At 38.4% G+C, this 20,577-nt stretch overlaps 1 protein-coding gene across 1 annotated transcript in view; it reads right to left on the reverse strand.

Annotated features, from left to right (window-relative positions):
* Positions 1 to 20,577, reverse strand: part of PLCG2 (phospholipase C gamma 2) — a 67,897-nt gene that overhangs the window by 28,285 nt on the left and 19,035 nt on the right. Inside the window, exons 3-14 of the mRNA XM_037408758.1 lie at positions 17,629 to 17,769; positions 14,918 to 15,011; positions 13,370 to 13,417; positions 9,236 to 9,320; positions 8,387 to 8,470; positions 6,873 to 6,916; positions 5,610 to 5,682; positions 4,490 to 4,591; positions 4,198 to 4,316; positions 2,615 to 2,700; positions 1,546 to 1,666; positions 861 to 1,029 (exon numbers count right to left, since the gene is read on the reverse strand). Coding sequence (XP_037264655.1) covers positions 861 to 1,029; positions 1,546 to 1,666; positions 2,615 to 2,700; positions 4,198 to 4,316; positions 4,490 to 4,591; positions 5,610 to 5,682; positions 6,873 to 6,916; positions 8,387 to 8,470; positions 9,236 to 9,320; positions 13,370 to 13,417; positions 14,918 to 15,011; positions 17,629 to 17,769 — 1,166 coding nt within the window. The remainder of the gene's footprint in view (positions 1 to 860; positions 1,030 to 1,545; positions 1,667 to 2,614; positions 2,701 to 4,197; positions 4,317 to 4,489; positions 4,592 to 5,609; positions 5,683 to 6,872; positions 6,917 to 8,386; positions 8,471 to 9,235; positions 9,321 to 13,369; positions 13,418 to 14,917; positions 15,012 to 17,628; positions 17,770 to 20,577) is intronic.

Below are 20,577 nucleotides of genomic sequence, written 5' to 3' on the forward strand. Positions count from 1 at the left end.
CCTCTATGATCTAAGGTAACAACAGACAGTTTGGAGGGGAGAAAAATCCCAAAAACTTGAGCACAGAACTTCTGCACCTCATAGGGGGGTGCCATGATTTCCAGTCTTATTTCAAGAGCTGTATGATTCTATCTATCTGTCCTTACTTCTTCTGTTCAGAAGTTTAATACACAGGATATAGTACTGTTACAAGAGCTGGAAGACTGAAGCATGGACAAAAGTAATTATTATTTTACTAAAGAGATCACGAGCAGGCCTCATTCTCCACTTAATTTTGCCTTTTGAAAAGTTCTACAGCAGTTTCAATCTGAGAAGTCTTCGTTTGGTTATGTTCCACAACAGTACTGAGTAAAGCATCTGTATTGCCCAGAAGGTAAGATACTCTAACAGTGACTGCCTTCTAATAGGAGCCTCCGTGTTTCACAAATGCCTTGCTAAATTACTAACTCAGTGTGATTTCAGTATGCGAACACCCATCAATTTTGGAACTTTGCAAGCAATCCTAACAACCTAAGTGTGCAGCCTGCAAGTACTTTGGGTTTCACTTGAATGAGAGGCATTCTTTGGAAAAAGTAACAGTAATCTAACTTTCTATTCAAGAATATACTTTTATCATTTTTAAACAGGCTACATTGTGTAACAACACTTACTGCAAGTAAAACTTTAAAGTGCAAGCACTTTAATACCTAGTTTTTACAGAACTCTGTACAATATTGCAAAATGTTACTAGTACACGCTTGAAGCATGGGGCTTCTTGTCTCTCAACAGAAACTAACAGCTAAGCTGTGAAGCCAGAGTAGTATTTTTGGCTCCTGCTCTTGTTTTCCTATGTTACCTACCAGCACACAAAGCAAGCCTACCTTGATGATGATTTTTTCTTTCAGCTGGGTCGGTGATGGTAGCTGATCTGCACTGGCTTCAATAGGCTTCATTAAAAGCTGATCCCCAAACACCTCCTTGAATACTTTGGCCATGTGTCGCTGCTGTTCCACACTACAGTGCTCTTCAATTGACAGAATGACTGGGTACCTTTCACAGAGAAAACAAAATGTAAATGAAGACAACTCGCCTTTGCTACAACTGGCAAGGCAAGGAAAACAGCATCCTCCTCCACTCCACCCCAGATCAAAAGGTAGCTATGCTATGAATTCTGCACCTTCTCAGCTAAGACCTCCCCTACAATATGAACATTACCTGAGAGACATATTGGTTGTCACTTTCACTTGGTAGTATTTTATTATTTAAAAATAATAATAATAATTAAGACATACTATTCAGCATTTTAAGTTTCACACTTCAATTTAATAAAAGACAACCCAAGCAAGGAGATGGGAACCCCTTTAGGGTACTTACTGTCTTCCTTAGCAGTAAATCACTATGTAATCCTCAAAACCAAATCTATTAAAGACACACATTTGGCAATAACGAAGGCTACTGGAATGTCATTATTCTCCTAGTACTTCTTGCTCTAGGTTACAGAGAAAATAAGTTTAGGAATATCTAAGCATATGAAAACAGACTTAAGGAAAATAAACTAAAGCTTACTCAGACGCAACAAAGGCATGATCTTTGATTGCCTGCACTACATCATCAAATTTGATCTTTGTTGTCCGTGTCCATCCATGGTAAATGATGGGTTTTCCATCAGGACCATCCCAGCAATCCACTATGAAAGACAAGCAGTGGAAAAAGGAAGAGACCAAGCAGTTATTTAAGTAACTCTAGGAGAAAGAATATATACAAATCTTCAGCGATCCACATACTAAGTCATAAACTTTAATGTTCTAATAATATATTCTATTAGATGAGTTTATAGCTCTCAGAGAAGAAATTAAATCCACTTAAGTAAAAGCAATACAAATAAAATATAATATAAAAAATTTCTAAAAGCTTTATCATGTGGAAATATGGGAATAAGGAATTTGGGCAGCTATATTGCCAGTCTACTAGCTTACAACAATTTTCCAGGGATAATTACACTCCAACAAGTGGCAAGTTGACAGCTTATCTCTTTGCTGATTTTAACCCTGAAACTCTTCATTTGAGATACATTTTGCATTAGCCAACTTGAACAGACAGTAGCAACTAGTTTTATGAAGGAACCAGTGAAGTAACATGAAATTAAAGTCAAACTTTTCAACAAGGTACACAAAGCACAGGGATGAAGACACAGACACAGTCTGTGGAAAACAAACGCATAAACACATCAACTGATTTAAAAACAAGTTAAACAGGATGACAAATGGCACCAAATTACAAAAATCTCTGTGTCTTAGGCTTCTCTGTATTACAATGAAAGCAAATCATCTATCTATGCTATACAAGTAATTCCAGTTTAAGTCTTATACTTTCATATAGTTGAATTTTTGCTGTACAGTGCAATGAGATTTAGAAAGACCTTCTTAAAATTCCAAGGGAACAAGAATCAGAGCAAGCGAACAGGGCAATAGCGAGGCATAAGAAAAACAATTTAGGGAATAAGTGTTTTTATATGACTAACTTCAGAAAACAAACTAGTTCTTGATTTCAGTTCTTTTTTCTTTCTTAATAAACAGGGGAAACTCCGCTTATATGAACAGCATGTTACAAACCACTCCACAGACCCTTTACTCACACTCAATACATCGACATCCCATTCTAAGGCACCTGATGTAAGCTTCTGTGGAAGATTCACTTCGAAGCTGGTCTCCTGTCAGATATCTAAGGAATAAAGGAAATCATAAAAGACAAGCAGCCCATTTCAACCATTTCCCACTCACTCATTGGGCAACATTTTTTCCCCTGTCATGGAAAATGGATGTTGATTCTTTTTTTATCACTTCTCTTTTTTTTTTTACTTGCAATGGATGAACTGGACTTTGCTGAACCTGATGCAATCAGACTTTTGAATGAACCAAATTAGAGGAGGTTAAAGGCTCGATCTAAACATCAGCCAACTCTGACTGACATATATCTGCAGAGACAATCATGAGCTTTGAAACATACCTAAACCGCGTCACGCTGAGGCATAACCATGCTGGAGGGATGCGGAGGGTATTTAGAGTGGTAACACACCCTATACTTCAAAATAGACCTACAAACTATATCCATATCCACTTACTTTCATTTCCTGCAATATTTTATTTCACAGAATCACAGAATGGTTGGGGTTGGAATGGACCTCTGGAGGCCATCTAGTACAACCCCCCCAACTAAAGCAGGTTCATCTAGAGCAAGTATTCCCAAAGCATTATTTGTTCACCACTCCTCCCTCTCTTCACACTTCCTTTTCATTACAATGCCAGATGAGCAAATCCTCTTCATTTGAAGACGGTTCAAACTCATCATCACATAGGCCTGTATTTGGGCTGAAGAGCATACCACAGATTGTCAAGGAAAAGGGCTAGATACCTTCAACACAAACTACAGAAGTCAGCAGCTACATTACTAAGCATAAAATTCTAAAACCAGTAACAACAAAAATAAAGTCCCCAGGCCTTCAAAGTTCTGGCTGTAAAATAAACTCAAAATAACAAAGAAGTGCATGGATAGCAAATTGCACTCTTCCTCAGGCACCTCTGTCTGCTCTAATCCTCATCATCCTGGCAAAGTCCATGAACAGCCAAGTCCTGATCATTAGATGTGCTAATTTAAGGTCTCCATATCCCTTTCCTTTTCTGCTCAGGACCAAATCTTTCCCACTTTGTGACACCATAAACTGTCAGAGTATCTATCAGTGGTGCACATCATTGCCTCCTTTCCCAAGAAAACAAATCCACTGCCCTTCAGATCACACTAACAGTATGGGACTTTGCCACAGGACAAGTGGGGTTCTCGCAGCATTCTTCTGTTCAGGTACAGTTAATGCTGACACTAGCTCAACAAGGCTGGTTTGCTTAGAAAAAATGGAAGCTCCTTCAATAACTTTACTTTCTGAAAGCAGAGTCTGGAACTCTGCTCAACTCAAGACCTCTTTATTTTTATAACAGGATTCAGGGTTTGGGTTTTCTGTCAGCTGAGTTCAGTTATATCTCAAAACCTCTAAGATCTTAAGAGAAATGGAAAAGACGTCCCACAAACTGTATTTGCCACATTTACATCATGCTTTAGGAAGGTTTCATACATCCACGCAGTATATTTCTGGCATAATGTACTTTCTCCTAACTTGGGCTAGGTCTGTGTGAACAGGGATAGACAATGGGACTTTTGGTAACTTACGTGTTATGAGAGGAAGAAATCCAGTAGTGGGACAAAGGATTATTCATGTCCTGTGCATCTATTGAATCATATTTCTCATCCCAAATACTGTTTTCTTTTGCAAAAAGGTAAGTGAGGAACTACAATACAAAGACAGAGACTGAATCTAAACATTTTTACAATACAAGCCTAAAAGAAACCCAGCAATGTAGCAAGAGAAGCCTAGAGGATCTGCCATCCAATTAACAAAGTAGGAACAAGCACTGAAAGAAGAAAGTCCACAAGGAACTACTAGAAAGTATCATTACCTTACCTCATCAACAAAGAGAAAGGGTTCAGCAGTTTCTCTCATAGTGTCATCAATAAATTTCGTCATTCGTTCTCGGACTTTACTGAGATCTTGTGCCCAAGATTCCTTCAGATAACAATAGAGTAGGAAAAAAAATGAGAAATAGTGTTAGTCTATATAAAATCAAATAAGGAACAGAGAGACCTACAGATGTGATTTACTTCTTCCTCATCTGTCTAGTTTACTGCCAATGTATTTTATTGTACCCACATATCTTACGTGTTTCCTCTGTGAAGTCTGAGGGGGAAAAAGAAGATCTCCATCTAAGTACCTTTACACAGTTTGGAGGCCCACAAGACACATACTACACATGTACACATACGCATGCACACACGGAGAAAAAAGCTGCCCTCCTTGAACAATATGCTTTAACTATAATCTGTCTCATTTCTAACTGCAATCTGAACACCCTTTTAACACAGTGAAATAGGGAGAAAAAAAATAGTAGAAAGCTTATACAGAAAGTGTAGGTCTCACTTTTCAATCATATTTGCAAATATGGAGCTTAGCAGCACCTAGCAAATATTACACAATTTTTTCCCATTATGTCTGTGCTAAATGATATTACAGAAGACCATAAGGACATGGTTCCAGTTCCTGCCTCCATCCTTATCTCCTTGCTGGTGTAGGACATCAAACTGGCTCCATTCAGTAGAAAATTACCTTTGACTCGAATGCATGCAGCTTTTTATGTAAGAGCTGCTAAAACGCAGCCACAACCAAGGCATTACCCCAGATGTACCAATGATGACACCTGTAACTAGGTCAGGCTATCAGGTTTGACATACATCCAGTGTTTATTTCTAACCTTGCCTGTTTATCTACATGACTAAATGGAGACCTATTAAAACCTTATTTACTTTGGCCTTCCTCTCATCCTCTGGTGCACCTTCAGAGCCTTTATACAGACGAAAAACAATAGTTCCTGTGAATTTCAATGGCAAAAAAGGAGAAGTCTTTCCAAGGCCTAGTATCCCAGTTGACATCAATCATATTCTATAACATGTCACATTCCTTTTTAATGATCACAGAATTCTCTGAAAGAACCTCAAGAAAAAACTCAGAATTTATGCAACCTTCTCACCTGCTGCTCATGTAGCAGGAATCTCTGAAAGTCATGGAGATGAACTGCTGAAGCATCTGGACGGTCAGTATTTCTAAAAAAAAAAAAATTTATATATATAAAAGAAAGGGAAAGTGTGAAGCTAAAGAAATAAGACAGCAAGTATCATCAGATGTTATAGCAGAACATAACATGGATTTGCATCTTGGATTTACAGTATAAACGTGCTGCCACCACCAAGAAACTTGTTATGACTCCAATGGAATTTAGATTAGTCTTGTAATACTGTATTATTTAATTACTGTATTTTGAGCCTTTAAAATAAAGCCTCCTGGATTCTTGATGTACTTTTGATAGTGATTCATTGGGAAAAGTACCAAATCTGTGCTCACTGCTTTGTAGCAAATGAGCAGCATTCACTTGGCAGGGGTGTTGTTTAGTTGAGGCATATGGAGACACTGTTCTTTTAAATTATCATAGAGCCGCACTTCCACAAATAACTCCTTCCACGTATTATTCGGCTCATCTACTGTGGTAGATCAAAGCCTCCTGAAAAAGGAGGCAAGATGTAGCTGCACCAAGAAAAAGCGGCACGACTGCTTTCCCTTTTGTAGGACACAAAAGCCGCATCATCTGGTACCAATAAGGTATTTATAACCTACCCATCCTTCATAAATCTGTGCTTATAAGCAGTCTCACCAAGTTTGATTCATATGACACGACCAAGGACTAAAGAAATAAAAACTTTTCTCTGAGGGTACTGTGTAAGTAACTTCTGTAATCTGTTAGTGTAATATTCAAAACCAAGATAAACTGGTTTAATTCAGTCAAAATGTTAGCAATGGCTGTGACATCCTTTTTCACACTGTACACATCTTAAATTTTCAAGTTCACCAAGACAAAGATGCAGAAACTGTTACTATCAGCATTCTGCTCAAGTCCAGGCAAAGCCTGGGCACCACACCACCCTCCAGACTGAGGTTAAAATTTCTCCATCAAATTGTCCTTCCATAGTTCTGTTCAGCTCTTAGTGAAATCAGATAGGCAAATTCACTCATTCAAGTCCAAACCCCTTCTGTAGTCAGAAAGTAAAAACCATTTATCAAGTCATATTCAGGACATATTTCCATGGTAAGTTCACCTTTCTGAATGCAAAAAGACATACAATTTCTTTTCACTTACAAAAGCATCAAAACAAATAAAAAGTGATGTAATTAAAAAGCAATGCTGCAGCACTACAACCATATGGAAATGTGGAAAAATAATACAAATGAAGAATCTCACCCAAGAATGAACACAGAGGAATCCTTTTTGAATTCATCAAGAATCTTAAACAAAAAAAAACAAAACAAAACAAAAAAAAACAAACAAAAAACACAAAAAAGGGAGAAAAGATAAATAATAAAAGAATATGCAATTTTCTAATTCCACCTAACAATGTCCATTGGTTTGGCAAGGGGAAATAGATAGGCCTGTCTGCTCTAGAGAACCTGCATACAAGTTGGCAAGACACATTTTTAATTAAAAGCCTAAGAAAAAAACCATACTGCCAAGGCTGGCAACCGCACTTCAGGCCTTTCAGTGTGAACACTCACAATTCTCAGGCAAAAACCTTGCTATTGATAATGTATATTATAAACACAACTAATCAAGTTTCTGGGGAGCTTTCATTGTTTGATAACGCAGAAAAACTGGAATTACATATCATCCATCATATTTATTCATTGAAATATAAAACCTAAATTGCTTTCAGCTTGGCACAGCATACTTACAGATCGCAGGAAACTTATCAACCACCCCATAGCAGTGTTTAGCAAACGAAGGAGTTTCTTTGAAATGATCCACAAGGGCCAATAACAGAAGTTTAAGTCAGATAACCTCCTTATTCTGTGTTTTACTCTTGAACTTTCTGCTCAAGCTAATTAACTAGACCATCCCAGCCAAAAATAAAACCCTGTCAGTAAGTTGAGATTCTTCATTACTTCAATTTCAGCATCACTTAAACGGCACAAGAAAGCTCTATTGCCAAATGAAACAGCGCTGACTTTGACTATTGAAGCTTCTATTTTAGCAACCGCAAGTTGAATCAACAATAAGCACATCGTCAACAAAGACATTTACGCAGGTAATTTCAGATTACGTGTTTTCACACATGTTTAAAGGGTTCCTAACTTTCAGACTCACTAGAAGTATGTAGTTTCCACCAGGTTCATGAATCTGGGCAGTGAATACATGGAAACAGTAGTCAGGCAGTTTCCCATATATATTTGCTAAAATGTAACTCCACTGCATTCACGCCTCCCAAGGACTGCCTGATACATGCCTTGTAATGGACTCACCACCAGTAATCTCCAAGCATAAGAGATGATGAGAACAACAGCTATTATTTGATGGCCAGGATACATGCCTGTGATTTAAGAATGTTCTTAGCGATAAAAAGATTAATACAAATATCAAAAAAACTTGGTCCTATCTGCAAAGAGATCAGGCAAGCCTAAAAGACATTCTACATCCTGAACAAACTCACAAGAAAAGTTCTTCCTAGAAACCCCGCTATATCTGTGCATATCTCTACTACCAACACATAAGAAGCAACATGAATGACTTATTCATCTTCTTCAACCAATTGCTGATGGTGACTGTTATCTACACAAGTACAGTACTACACCCTTTTTCTGTTACAAGAATGAGGAAAAAAGAAAATTAGTAAAAAACAAAACCAACAAAAAAATCAGCATTCACTCTTTATTCTGATCAAGCAGTTTAACAGTATGAAGACTACTTATGAAAAAGCTTACCGATTTCTGTTGTTCAAACATGATTTTCTTGTAGAACAAATGAAATTGTTCAAAACTAAGCTCTTCCTTGTGAGCACCTATCTCCTACAACAGAAAGTACCACACAGTGAATTTAGAATTCCCCGAACTGCATCTGCACAGCACACAAATCACTCTTACCCCAGCCGCCACCCTCTGACGCATTCTGTTCTACTCCAACTTCATTTGTTTTAACCACTTGGGATTTTTTAAATGTATTTATTTTTTAAACAATACAAACAATTAAACAGATTCTTGGTTTGTGACATAGTGCTCCTAGCCCACATCTCTGGCCTTGCATTTTGCACCCTGACTCCACTTCCACCATGTTACTGGGAGTGAAGTAGTGCCTCATTTAGTCATTGTTAGCTGGAGCAACAGAAGCAAGACTGTATGTTTTAAGGGTGGAGAGTTTGAAAGCAGGAAAAGGTGGGGATATTTAAAATTCCTGTAGTAATGGAAACAACCTTCAGAAGCTATTAATGTTAGCACAGGTTGGAGTGAAGAGGTTATTACTTGACCATATTGCCAGAAATTTTTTTCATTATATATGAATTTTATCTTAAACATAGTACAGCTTCCTATGCACCTGCACAGTATCAGCACTGGGGCTCAAAACCCAATGCTGGCTCTGGTCAACCATACAATGAAAAGGAACATTTACGTCTATGTTTTCTTATAGCCTTCAACATAGGCAAAGCCATGCTGAGAAATTAACTGACATAATTTATTTAACTGTACATGCTAAGAAGCAAAAATATAGGCAGTATCCTGAAAAGAAGTAACACCTATCAGATAATACCAAACAGATAAAAGTTATCAGGTAATTACCGCAAATTTATCCTTCAAGAACTTCATGCTGCTCACTTTGAAGTTTACTTGGGGAAGTACAGTTTTCAGCTCTCTAAGACTGATACTGTGGAAGAAAAGAAGAAGAAGAAAAAAAAAGATAGCAAAAATGCCACAGTTTGCTATCTCTAGTCAGCTACTAATATATTTTCCATTAACACAAAAATGTGACTATTGAAACATTTTGCGTAGGGCTCATCTCGCATAACATAATCCCTATAAACATCACACCTACATGTCAGCAAGCTAGACTTGTTTTCTAGTTGGTGGGGAGAAATAGGCACTTCAATTAATTTGGGCATCCATATTAGGATGAAGAGAGCCATGCTGCAAAGACACCCATTTCTCTCCATCAATAATTAATCAGATCTAGATGATCAGCTCAAATATAGGTGTTTACACATGGTCAGATGAATTGCAGCCTTTTTTCCATTGTTCCAGTCCCACTGGAATACAGACACAGAAAACATTATACAAAGGATATAACAAACTGATGAGCAGAAACAGAAAATAAAAAGCTCCAGTTTTCATTACCATTATAACCTTCTTCTCCAGCTGTTATTCACTTGGACAGTAAAACTGATTTACAGGAGCAAGACTCTCCCCTTCTGCAACATCCAAACATGACCCCATCCTCCTCTCACAACCAAGTTTTCCCAGAAAGGACTGCCTTCCAGGTCCATTTACACAGACCTGCTGATCCTTCAGAATGTCAAGTAATATACCAGTAACATTTCAAAAACCAAAGTTTTCTAGATAACAGCAAGACCTTTCAAATAAGACATACTTATTCCAAATTTTAAGCAACGCAGTGCTTACATACACCAAATACTCACAAAGATAAATTTATTAATCACTGCAACACCTTCTGGCCACAAATACTTTCTGGCCATACATCAAATCACGTATGATGTATACATCAAACTTCTTCTGTTGAAGTAATACTGTGTATTACAAACAAGCCTGTGAATAGCTTATGTCAAAAACCTCAGTTTCCTTCATATCTTTCAGTTTTCTCATCAACCTCAGATTGTATTCCAGTGCCCTAGGTGTTGCTGCCATAGCATCCTTCACTGCAGATTCAGAGCAGCTGACAATATTTACTGTGCTTACGATCAGCATGGAAATAGGAGGTTGGGGAATGCTGCTATAGCTCCTTATGAACAGAAGGGTGATTTCTAAAGGAGCTGTGTGTCCAAATGCTTTAAATGTCGATAAGTACAGGTGAGCTGATCTAACAGCTCACTGCTGTTACAAGTAGCAACCCTAAACTCCCCTCCTTGTGCCCCACTCCCTTTTCCTGTTGCTATGGTCCCACTGCTTCCATAGGCCAGCTGTGATGCTTGTTAAACCTTTTGATAATCTGTTTCAACTTGCTATGCAAGCAGAAAACTCTGTGGCTGACAGAGAGCTAGAACAAGTTTCCCACTGGCTTCACGAGGTCACCTCATGCCCATATCAGCATTATAGCCAGAATAGGAAAAGGGGCAGGAGTGCCTGACTAGCAGCATGTAGAGGTGGTAGAGGAAATCAGATTTCATCCATTGAGCAGCACCAAGCTGGTACACCAATTCAGCCATCTCCTGTAGCTCCATTTCAGTCACCTGCTATTCAGCTTGTCTTTGGATAGCAAAGAATGGAAATGAGGTTGCACGTTCCAGGACAGAGTCTCAGACTGGGTATTCTGGGTAGGCACAGATGTGAGGTCTCAATGAGAAAGGTGCAGCATTACAGTGGGACATGTGAAGGGTACAGGGACAAGTCAGAGTGGAAGATGAGAGGAATCCCTGGCAGCAAAAAAGGAAGTGGGGAAAAGTCAAGAGAATGCAGACACAAGATCCATGGGTCCTACTGCCAATGCCCACTAAACATTAATGTGATACCAACAGTAGCCAAGAAAACAAGGCTAGGGTACTTTGTCTTGACTTAAAGTCCAATTCATAAGCCATTAACTCTCTGCAAACACAGGTTCAGAACAGAGCCACTTGAAAGCAACAAAAGCAATCAGCACCTAGACAAAAGTAACACTTCCATTCTACGGTGTCCATACAAGCAGTTAACCTGTGAGATATTCTCATCTCCATTGTGTAGAGAGGGAAAGAAGCAAAGCAAGAAGGAACTTAGCCAAAGTCCATGCCAAAGCCAGATTAGAACTCAGGAAATTCCTGGCCTTCCACCTTGTCGCCAGACCTCTGGAAAAAAACACTACTTTTAGGAGCAAGAATAAGCATTCCATTTGTAGCCTAAACACCAAGCACAAGCAATTTCCTCTGGCCAGGCAAATGCAAGCCAAAACAAAGAGCTGGGACTTCATTACCACTGGAAAAAACTCAACCTGTGAAACATGACTTGCCTGGAAGCCTAACCTTTACAATTAACCTCCCTAGAAACTGCAACACTAAACACAATGAAACTCAGTCCAAACCCCTTTCCTGAATTTTTTTAAAAGCATGAATCATCTATCAAGAAAACAAAAAACTGCTCTCTCCACAGTGCAAGTCCCCTTGATCTTAACCAGCCTGCCTTGTAGTGATAGAACAACCCTAAAGCAAGAAAAGAAACCTCTTCAGCAGATATATACTGTCAAGCCACAGCTTCTCTATCCCAACATTTGCTTTTGCTTCGTGTTCCCCAACATATCCCCACTGCAGGGCAAGTTTTTCTAAATACATCAGGAGGTATAAGCCAACATCCACTAAAGGATGGTACTTTTCCCTTCACGACACTACCACGTTAGGAAACACTGTTTTGAAATGGTGTCTGCCCACATTGAGGCCAGCTGCACAACGTCACAGGCTATCTATCTGCAGAACGGCACTATTTCCTGCAATAACACAGTCTCATTCACACAATAAGACACAATCTTTAGGGAAAGGCCTATATCAGAGGAAACGCATGTACTTTTCTACACTGAATTGCACCTTAGAATAAAACACATGCCAGACAAAGAGCAAAATCATGGTAAATAATAGACATGGGGAAGAGGTGTAACATTCTTCTCAGCGTCACATGACTTCTGGCAACTCTAAGGAGAGGTATGCAGCTGAAATCATTTAAAAAAAAAAAAAAAGTCTGCTTTGCTGTACAAAAGCTACAAACCCACATCACACACAGACCTGAAATAAACTGCTAAAAACCATACAAAGCTACACAGCACACTGGGAGCTACAACCCTACAACTTCTTTCACGAAAAGTACCAGGTCAGAGATGATTCTTTGGCTTTGGTCTATTCGACCCCACGTAACCAGGCCAATCACCCAAGAAAAAAAAATGTTTGCCCTTACTCCAAACCATTAACTTTGCTTCTTTCTATATCTGTCCTCAACATATCTTCCGTTTCCCACTGTGAAAGCAACTCTTTCATATGGCATTACCCTGTCATACCATTAGTCCTCCTCCTCCTTTCCTCTAATATCCTCAGGTATCTCTGTTATCTCCTCTTCCTCTTAATATTCTGCTCTGTCCTCCTGACTGAATCAAGGGAGGGCTAATAATTTCTGCCCCGGATCTTTAGCAGCCCATGTTGAATCCTGCTTATGCAGCTTCATTGTTACAAACGCCCAAATAAGCTTTTAAAAGCTGATTCTGGTCTGTCTACATCAGAGTGTAGTCCAATGCAAACACGCTTCAGCCATGAAGGAAGAACTGGTGGCACAGCTGCACAAGAAAGCTCACAGCGGGTTACGCAGTCCAAGCTGCTGGGCTCGAGCTGGGCTATGAAAGGGCAAAGACCTCTATAAAACAAACAACCCTGCACACAAACATAAGCATATACAAAGCAAACATACCTGCACAGCTGAGCTAAATCTCTACACAAAGACTGGAAGAAGACAACTCCCTTTCTTCATTCTGGCAGGGTAATAGTAGGCTAAAAGCAAAACTACTTATTTGTCATCATTTGCTTCCTCATTATACCATGTACATGAACATAAGTGAGTGCCATGAACATGTTGCGTTTAGCAAAAGACAAGTTCTTAAAGCAAGAGCAAATGCCATTTTCAGAGTACTCATGTTTCACATCTTGGATGTATAATTATTTATTTATTTTCATTCCACATCAGAATCTGCAACAGAAGTTCGCTAAAACCAAACTGAACAAAGAGACAGCTTCTTACCTGTTTCTTCTAGTTTGATCAACAGAATAGATCTGCTTTCTCAGCCAGCTTGTGGAAAAGAGGGGGAAAAAAACCAAAAAACGTTTAATCTAAGAATTATAAAGAAAACACAACCAATTAAATATCAAAATCCATAGATGAAATTCAACAGAAATATTTAAAAGATACATCTCTTAATAATGCAAAAACATTTCCAGTGCAGCACCTAAAGACTCAGCCAGTTTTATAATTGTATTTGTAAATACATACTTTTCTGCTGCTTAATACTGCATTTTAAAGCCACATAAACAACACAGGAAGGGGAAGGGTGGGCAGGACAGAAAAGAACAAGCAAACAGAAGCTGTAAAAATGTAAGTGGATAAGGCAAGCCAAAATTTCAGCTAATCTAAACTAGAGTAACTCCATCAAGTCAACAACTTATGCCAGCTGAGGCTGCTGGCTCAAATCTATTAGACGCATAAAAATTAAAAACTAGGGCAGAGAAAGAGAGGTTCAGAGAATTTTAAAGACATTCCTCATTAGAGTGTATGCCAGTTTTAGGTGCACAGCAAAATAGTATCAGCAGCATTAATAGTAAATGTGTACACACACACAACTTTGATCTAAAGGATGAGCACAGCATGTCATTATTAAGTTTATCCTCAGTCTCTACAGGAATCACTCTGCTGCACAAACATAGCCTGGAATCCAGGAGCACTCTGTATAGGAGCTTGCTGCAATACCATACAATAGACAAGAATAATTTCTCCCCAAGTAGGTAAAGACAACATCCGTGTCAAAGCCACAGTTTTGTCAAGTAGCAAGCAATGACACAGTATGTCTTCACAGCAGGTAACAGCAGCGACCGCAAACAAAAATGTCAGCTATGATGAGAAGCAATCAGGTACAGAGGCAGCATCAAAAGCTAATCAACTAAACTGGCATTCTGAGTATCAGCAGTTTTGTGTGCAACATCCTCAGAAGCATTAAGCATGCAGTTGCACCATAATATGGCTGGCTGCTAAGAAGTAATGTTTATTTTCATAAACATTCAAAATAAACATTCAAAAAAATGTTTATTTTCAGCCTGGCTCTCTGAGTCAGTTGATCACATTGCCATACAATGCAATGGGTCCAATAAAAAGCAGAAACCACAAAAGCATGCATTGGAATTATTGGGACACAGGACACATGGACACCTACTAGAGCCACCCCGCTGTAACTACAAAAGACATACAAATTTTCCAGGAAGTCAACACACACTTGCAACAGACATTCTTGTGATCGCATTAAAAGAGTGTTGGTTTGTTTTGGTATACAGAACAGGGTAAATTGCAAGTCCGCATTAGTGGATGCAGCACAGTACAATACCAGAACAAGTATATAGCAAAACAGACATGGAGAATTTTCATATGAGCTTTCTGTATCACACACTAACTGGAGAGTAGTTGTTCATAAGGTAACTGGCAGGCACCACTTGTTGCACCTTCAAAAATTTCTTTCAGATTTTCCACTTTCAATTCAAAAACAAATGTTAAGTCTCACAAAGATAAAATATGTCTATATACCTCTCTGTGATTGCAGGTGTGGGAGCGCTCATGACCTCTTGATACAAGATATTCAAGCCACACAACCATTTATCGGCATCATCTTTAGAGTCAGCTGGAAAAAAAAATACTATGAGAAATATCAAAACAAAATCACCACAAAACCAAGACATAATTTGTGATGTTCAAATAAACCCTAGCATACAAAGCTGCCAATTAAACTTTCTCTTTGATAAATCTCATTGAATAGCTTCATGTTGCTAATAAGAAACTGCATGGATCTGGGGGTAGGAGGGTCAATTCTGAAAGTTCTGTGAAAAAATACCTCTTGTTCAAAGTCTGCTTATCAGGGCAGGCAAATTTCAACATCTCAGCAGAAAAAACATAGAACTACTGCTGACCTCCTGTAAGTAACACAATCAAATTCACTTTCTTATCTTCTATCTCCAAAGTGGCAAAAACCCAGGGACCTACATCTCAAGCAACTTGAAGCACATAAGCCAAGAACTCGTTATAGCATAAAACTAGCTCATTATATTCCAAGCAACTACAAGAAAACTGTGAAGTACTGGCTTTTGATGGACATAAGCACCTCCTTTCTCTCCGGATTAGACTTACGCAAGAGGAACAGAAAGGGAGCAATGTACAAAACTGGTGTAGCTCATATAGAACACATTTCAATAGAAGTTAAAAAAAGGTCTAAAATTCCGTACACGGCTTACACTAGAAGCCAGGTACATCTTCCTCCCAACATTAAAAACTGGTTTATCATTGTCTTGGTTTGTTTTAATTGTAGTTTGCCTTTCCATTTCCTAGACCAGCAGAGTCCTCCACATTATTTAACATGATCACATTTGCTAATGCTTCGACCAACAGAACCAAGATAATGAACTGCGTGCTGGGATAGGCTTCCTTCCCCAGGGAATACAATTAAGCTGAAACCAATTCTGTGGGCCTCGGATGAGATGCTATCATTACAGCCTTCAGTTGGGCAAAGTCCATTTGCTTTAGCATTCTGGTTCTGAAATTTCATGATGGCATTCTTCAGTTAAACTAGTCTTGAAAAATTATTTTCACACAGGAGCTGTAATCTCTGCAAATTCTTTTAACTGCCTTCAAAGCAAAACAGTTTCTCAAAAGGTGAAGATTACATTTTATTTAAACACACTTTCAAACAGTGCTTTATCCCCCAAGGATGGAGCTAAAACCCAGCCTCAGCTCCCTATGGAAATGTTTTTCAATTAGTTACAATTTCAGAAAGAACATCCACTACCACTGCCAACCAATTATTCTCCCAAGACAATTCTGCCCTTTATGACAGCTACCGTTCCCTTTAAGTAACAATTATTTTATATTGTTTTAAGAAACCACGACCAAGCACTTTAACAAGGAAAAGGATTTCCCCCTTAATTGAAAGTTGTATAATGTTTTTCTGCAGTTCGGCATTACAGCAATATCTCAATGCACTGAGTGTTTTCCAAGTATTGGCAGAACACTGGCTTTGAGAACTGCCATGGAAGAGGGATGGGGGGTGGTTAATGGAAATCAAACTGAAGTACCTGGCACAGCTGCATTTAAGCACAGCTCCTTACTCAAAGTTTTCACAGGCTTCAGCCAACAATGGTAAAACTTTAAATTTGAAGTTAAAAGCGTATAATAATGGATTAGTCACAAGCAGTCTTTAATTTCCAGTGCATCAGACTGCAAAAAAACTTGTCTTCTAGTACTGCAATCTATTAGCAATTAATTCCATTTTTAAAAAAGGTACTGTTAGCACTAAAACAATTACAAACCACTCCTTTTTTTCTCCCTTTAAGATTCTGCAATGAATTTAATGATTTAAATGAACAAGTGTGTTCCTGCACAGGACAGACAAAACTACCACTCCAAATAAGTCATCTGTATGACTCTAAACCAAGGATCCATCACAAACATTTTAGAAAAGAAATCTCTTTGTAAGCTCCACTACTTAGAAACTGTATTCGGACTGCACTGTAAGAATTTATATCCCTTTTCATTTCAAAGTCTTTGGGTTTGCTACCCTGGATAGCCTCACCTGAAATAAGTGCTGCAACCCTTTCAACAGATACAGGATACAACTTCCCTCTGTTTCACATGGATCTCTTAATTTTCAGTTATCATCTTCCAATACTATTTATGGTGCCCTAGTACTTCTTTAGAAGAGGTTTAGTATTATCAGGTGACATGCACACACGTAACCTCAAACTAGAACTTCATTTTTCCAAATTGGCATTTTCCAGTTGCTAGCAGGTGATAGGAAAGTTTCTGTCATGTATCTGTAGTCTAACTCTTTATGGCTATCGTTTCCAGAACAATTTTGTCCAGACTAAAAATTCAAGGGCAATATTCTGGCCACACTGAAGACAACAGCCAATCCTTTACTGACTTTAAAGAGGACAATGTCACCTCTGCTCTTCAGCACCGAAGACCTTACTAGAGAGATTTAACCAGCAAAAGGCTACCTTACTAGAAATGATTGAGCAAATCAGAAACTACGCTCAAAATGACACGCTATCTGAAGGCAAAACATTACAAATGCAGCAGCAGTTCACAGACATGAAGGGCCAAGTAAAAGGTCTATCTCCAGATTTTAAACAGCTGGTGCGCTTACTCTGAACTGCAGAAGTCAAAACCACAGTATTCTTTGCATTACTGTTCCATCAATGTATTTGATTTGTTCAATCAGTAGGTTTAAAAGAAGAAAAATGTACCTGCTAAGCTTAAGGTGTTGAGGACAAACTGGGTACCATAAAAAATAGTAAAGCAGTGTTCTTCTCTTTGCTTTGCTTTGCAACGCTCAAAGTCCTTCGAATTCTTTCCTGGGCGAATTTCTTTTATTTCCATCAGATCCACTGAAAGGAAACAACATTCAGTCAGTATAACTGCATTTACATTCCAGCAGAGCCATAAACAATAAGATGAACATCTCAAAGCATGCATACATATATAAAACATAAATACACACACATATATAAACTTAAAGATCTTTATTGGGCAAGAAAAACAAATTGCACCAGCTTGCAATCCATGAATCCACAACTAAATATATTACTAACAGACAACAGCAGAGAAAGACCAAAAGAAGAAGAAAAATAACCTGTTGTGTTTTTATCATTTCACTATCATTGATTATCCATGAACAGAGTGTATACATGGGCCTTTTGCGTTACAGAAGACGTAATTTCACAAATGGCATTTACTCTTAAACAAGAAATTTCCAATTGCCGTGGCAACTGTTCAGAGACAAAAAAGAAAAGATACAACTTTTAACTTACCCATCTAAAAATTACACATCAAATCTTAGATAGTCAGCTAACCTTGTCAGCTACTATAGTCACTGGCACTTGTAAGAAAAATATTTAAAGTAGGAATATAAAGTGAAAAGCCAGCCTAATAATGAAAATGTTTGTGAGTTTTCTCCTGGTCAACTCCAAAGAGATCTCTGTCATTTAACATAACTTATTGTATCACTTTCGACTTCCTGCTTTCTACAGAACACAGGTACATACTAAAGCTCAGCAGAGTAGGAACACTGCACAAGCACACATTTTCAAGTCAACTCCCTTTTTTTAATCAAACCATTGCTACATGGCCTGCATAACAGTAGTGAGACAGCACTGAAATAGAAATATGTGCACTCTCAAGATAAGATACTTATTAGAAAACTGAGGAAGTGGTTTTGTTCTGCTTGTGGACCAGACAAATAAACAGTTCTTCCCACTTCTGGACAGTCTTGACTTACAAGCTACAGAATGAAGAGTGAAGAAAAACATTTCAAGGCTGTTCTTGAAATGTGTTTATCAGACTTAGCAAGATCCAAGGAAAAAGCTGAAGGTTTCTGTCCATGCATTTAAGAACACTGCAATATAAAACCCCCATTTTAAGTGAACACTTCATATGTAACAGAACACAGTAACATAATGAAAAAGCAATGCTGCTGCCAACAGACAGAGAGCTGAACACTGGTTAAACCTTCAGCCTGTGTAGAACTAGGTATCTATGACGCCAACTCGGAAAGGAGGGAGAGACAAACAAGGAAGTTCATCAATGAATTCCTGATAATGGAACACTAATTCATCTTGGAATTTCTTATTCTCTGCAAAGTATCCCAGGCCAAACTTATCAAGCAGACATTGCTTTGTCCCAGACATCAAACAACTTACCTTGGCAAAATAGGACCTTAAAGTTAACTAGAACTAACTGTAGGACACAAGCAACTTAAAATATTTTTTCCAAGTGTAATTATATTCAAGACAGGGTTTTAATGTCTCAACCTCTATGTCTCAGCCACCGTCTCAAACCATGAAAAAACCTCCTACAATCCATGTGTCTTATTGGCCAAGGCCCCTAAATTTAGATGCAGATTTCTAAAATAAATTAGTGACATGACCATAAATGACCAGCAACCAAAAGCTCCCTACTGTTGACTCTGATCCCCTTTACCATCCAGAGTCTCACCTAGATCCCTAGCGGTGTAGCCAAATATCCATCCCAAAATGCCACCATCTGAAAAATACGATCCAACCCCACCAATTCACGTTAATATCAGCAGAGAAGAATCAGGATGCAGAGATAGAAAGTACCCAAATAAAGTGGGAAGGAGGTTGCATGGCTGCAATAAACAGCATGGGACTGCACCATGCTGGCTCATTCTAATCATGGACAAGAGCAACCCCAGTAACCCCTTTTGTTTTCCCTTCACCCAACAAATCCCTGCTGAAAAACACAGTTATAACTTCAAAATGAAGCACACCTTTCATTTCAGACTCCTATAAGTCCACACATGTGAACACCGCACCACAAAGACCCATGCAAAATATAAGCTATAAGCAGCGATAAAACAGATTTCACAACCTGCACTGCTGTTATTTCAAGTGGCTCTTACCTCATACTGACCTCTGAAACAAAAACACAAACTTACTCAATGTCTCACTACAGTTCTTTTCCTTGCGTTACAACTTTTCAACCCTACCATCCCATTCTACTGTATGAACGTATGAGCATATACATACAGCCACAAGGATTTTTGTATGCACAGGTTCCACACTGTTATAACCATACTATTGTTTCTCCAACTGGTCTTTGAAAAAGAGATTAGTATACCCTAGTTGCTAAAAATTCACTGAACAGAGGAACGATTCAGGAAGAGAACACATTTTGGAAAAAAATAAAAAAAGACAAAAAAAGAGAGAGAGAAAATATTTATATAAAACCCCTCAATTTCACAATTTACATTCCTATACTTCTGAGGCAACATATTATATATCCTACAAAATTCTGGCAAGATATCATTACATTTACTTAAATAACATATGAAGCAGATGTACAAAACACAAGTTTTATTAAACATTCTTTAGACTTTTACAAAAAGATATAATACATGTCATGGTTTCAGAAAATGAATAGAAATTACCTGCATATATTTTAATGACCATTATATACCGTAATTATGATGTATTACTCTGTATTTTTGAAAGAAAAGCCAAGGCAGAAAATCAGAGGTTGGGAAAGAGAGATATGCACAGCAAGCATAAATTTTGGTCTTACACTAAGCTCTGCTACCTCCCCAGGCGGTCTGGAGTCACCTGGCACCCTCCACACAATGCCCCCTAAGTCCAGGATGGATGATCCCAACTGAACTGAGAAAGGAACAGGCCAGG

This window comes from Falco rusticolus, chromosome 15, assembly GCF_015220075.1.
Source record: "Falco rusticolus isolate bFalRus1 chromosome 15, bFalRus1.pri, whole genome shotgun sequence".
NCBI classification, from domain to species: Eukaryota; Metazoa; Chordata; class Aves; order Falconiformes; family Falconidae; genus Falco; species Falco rusticolus.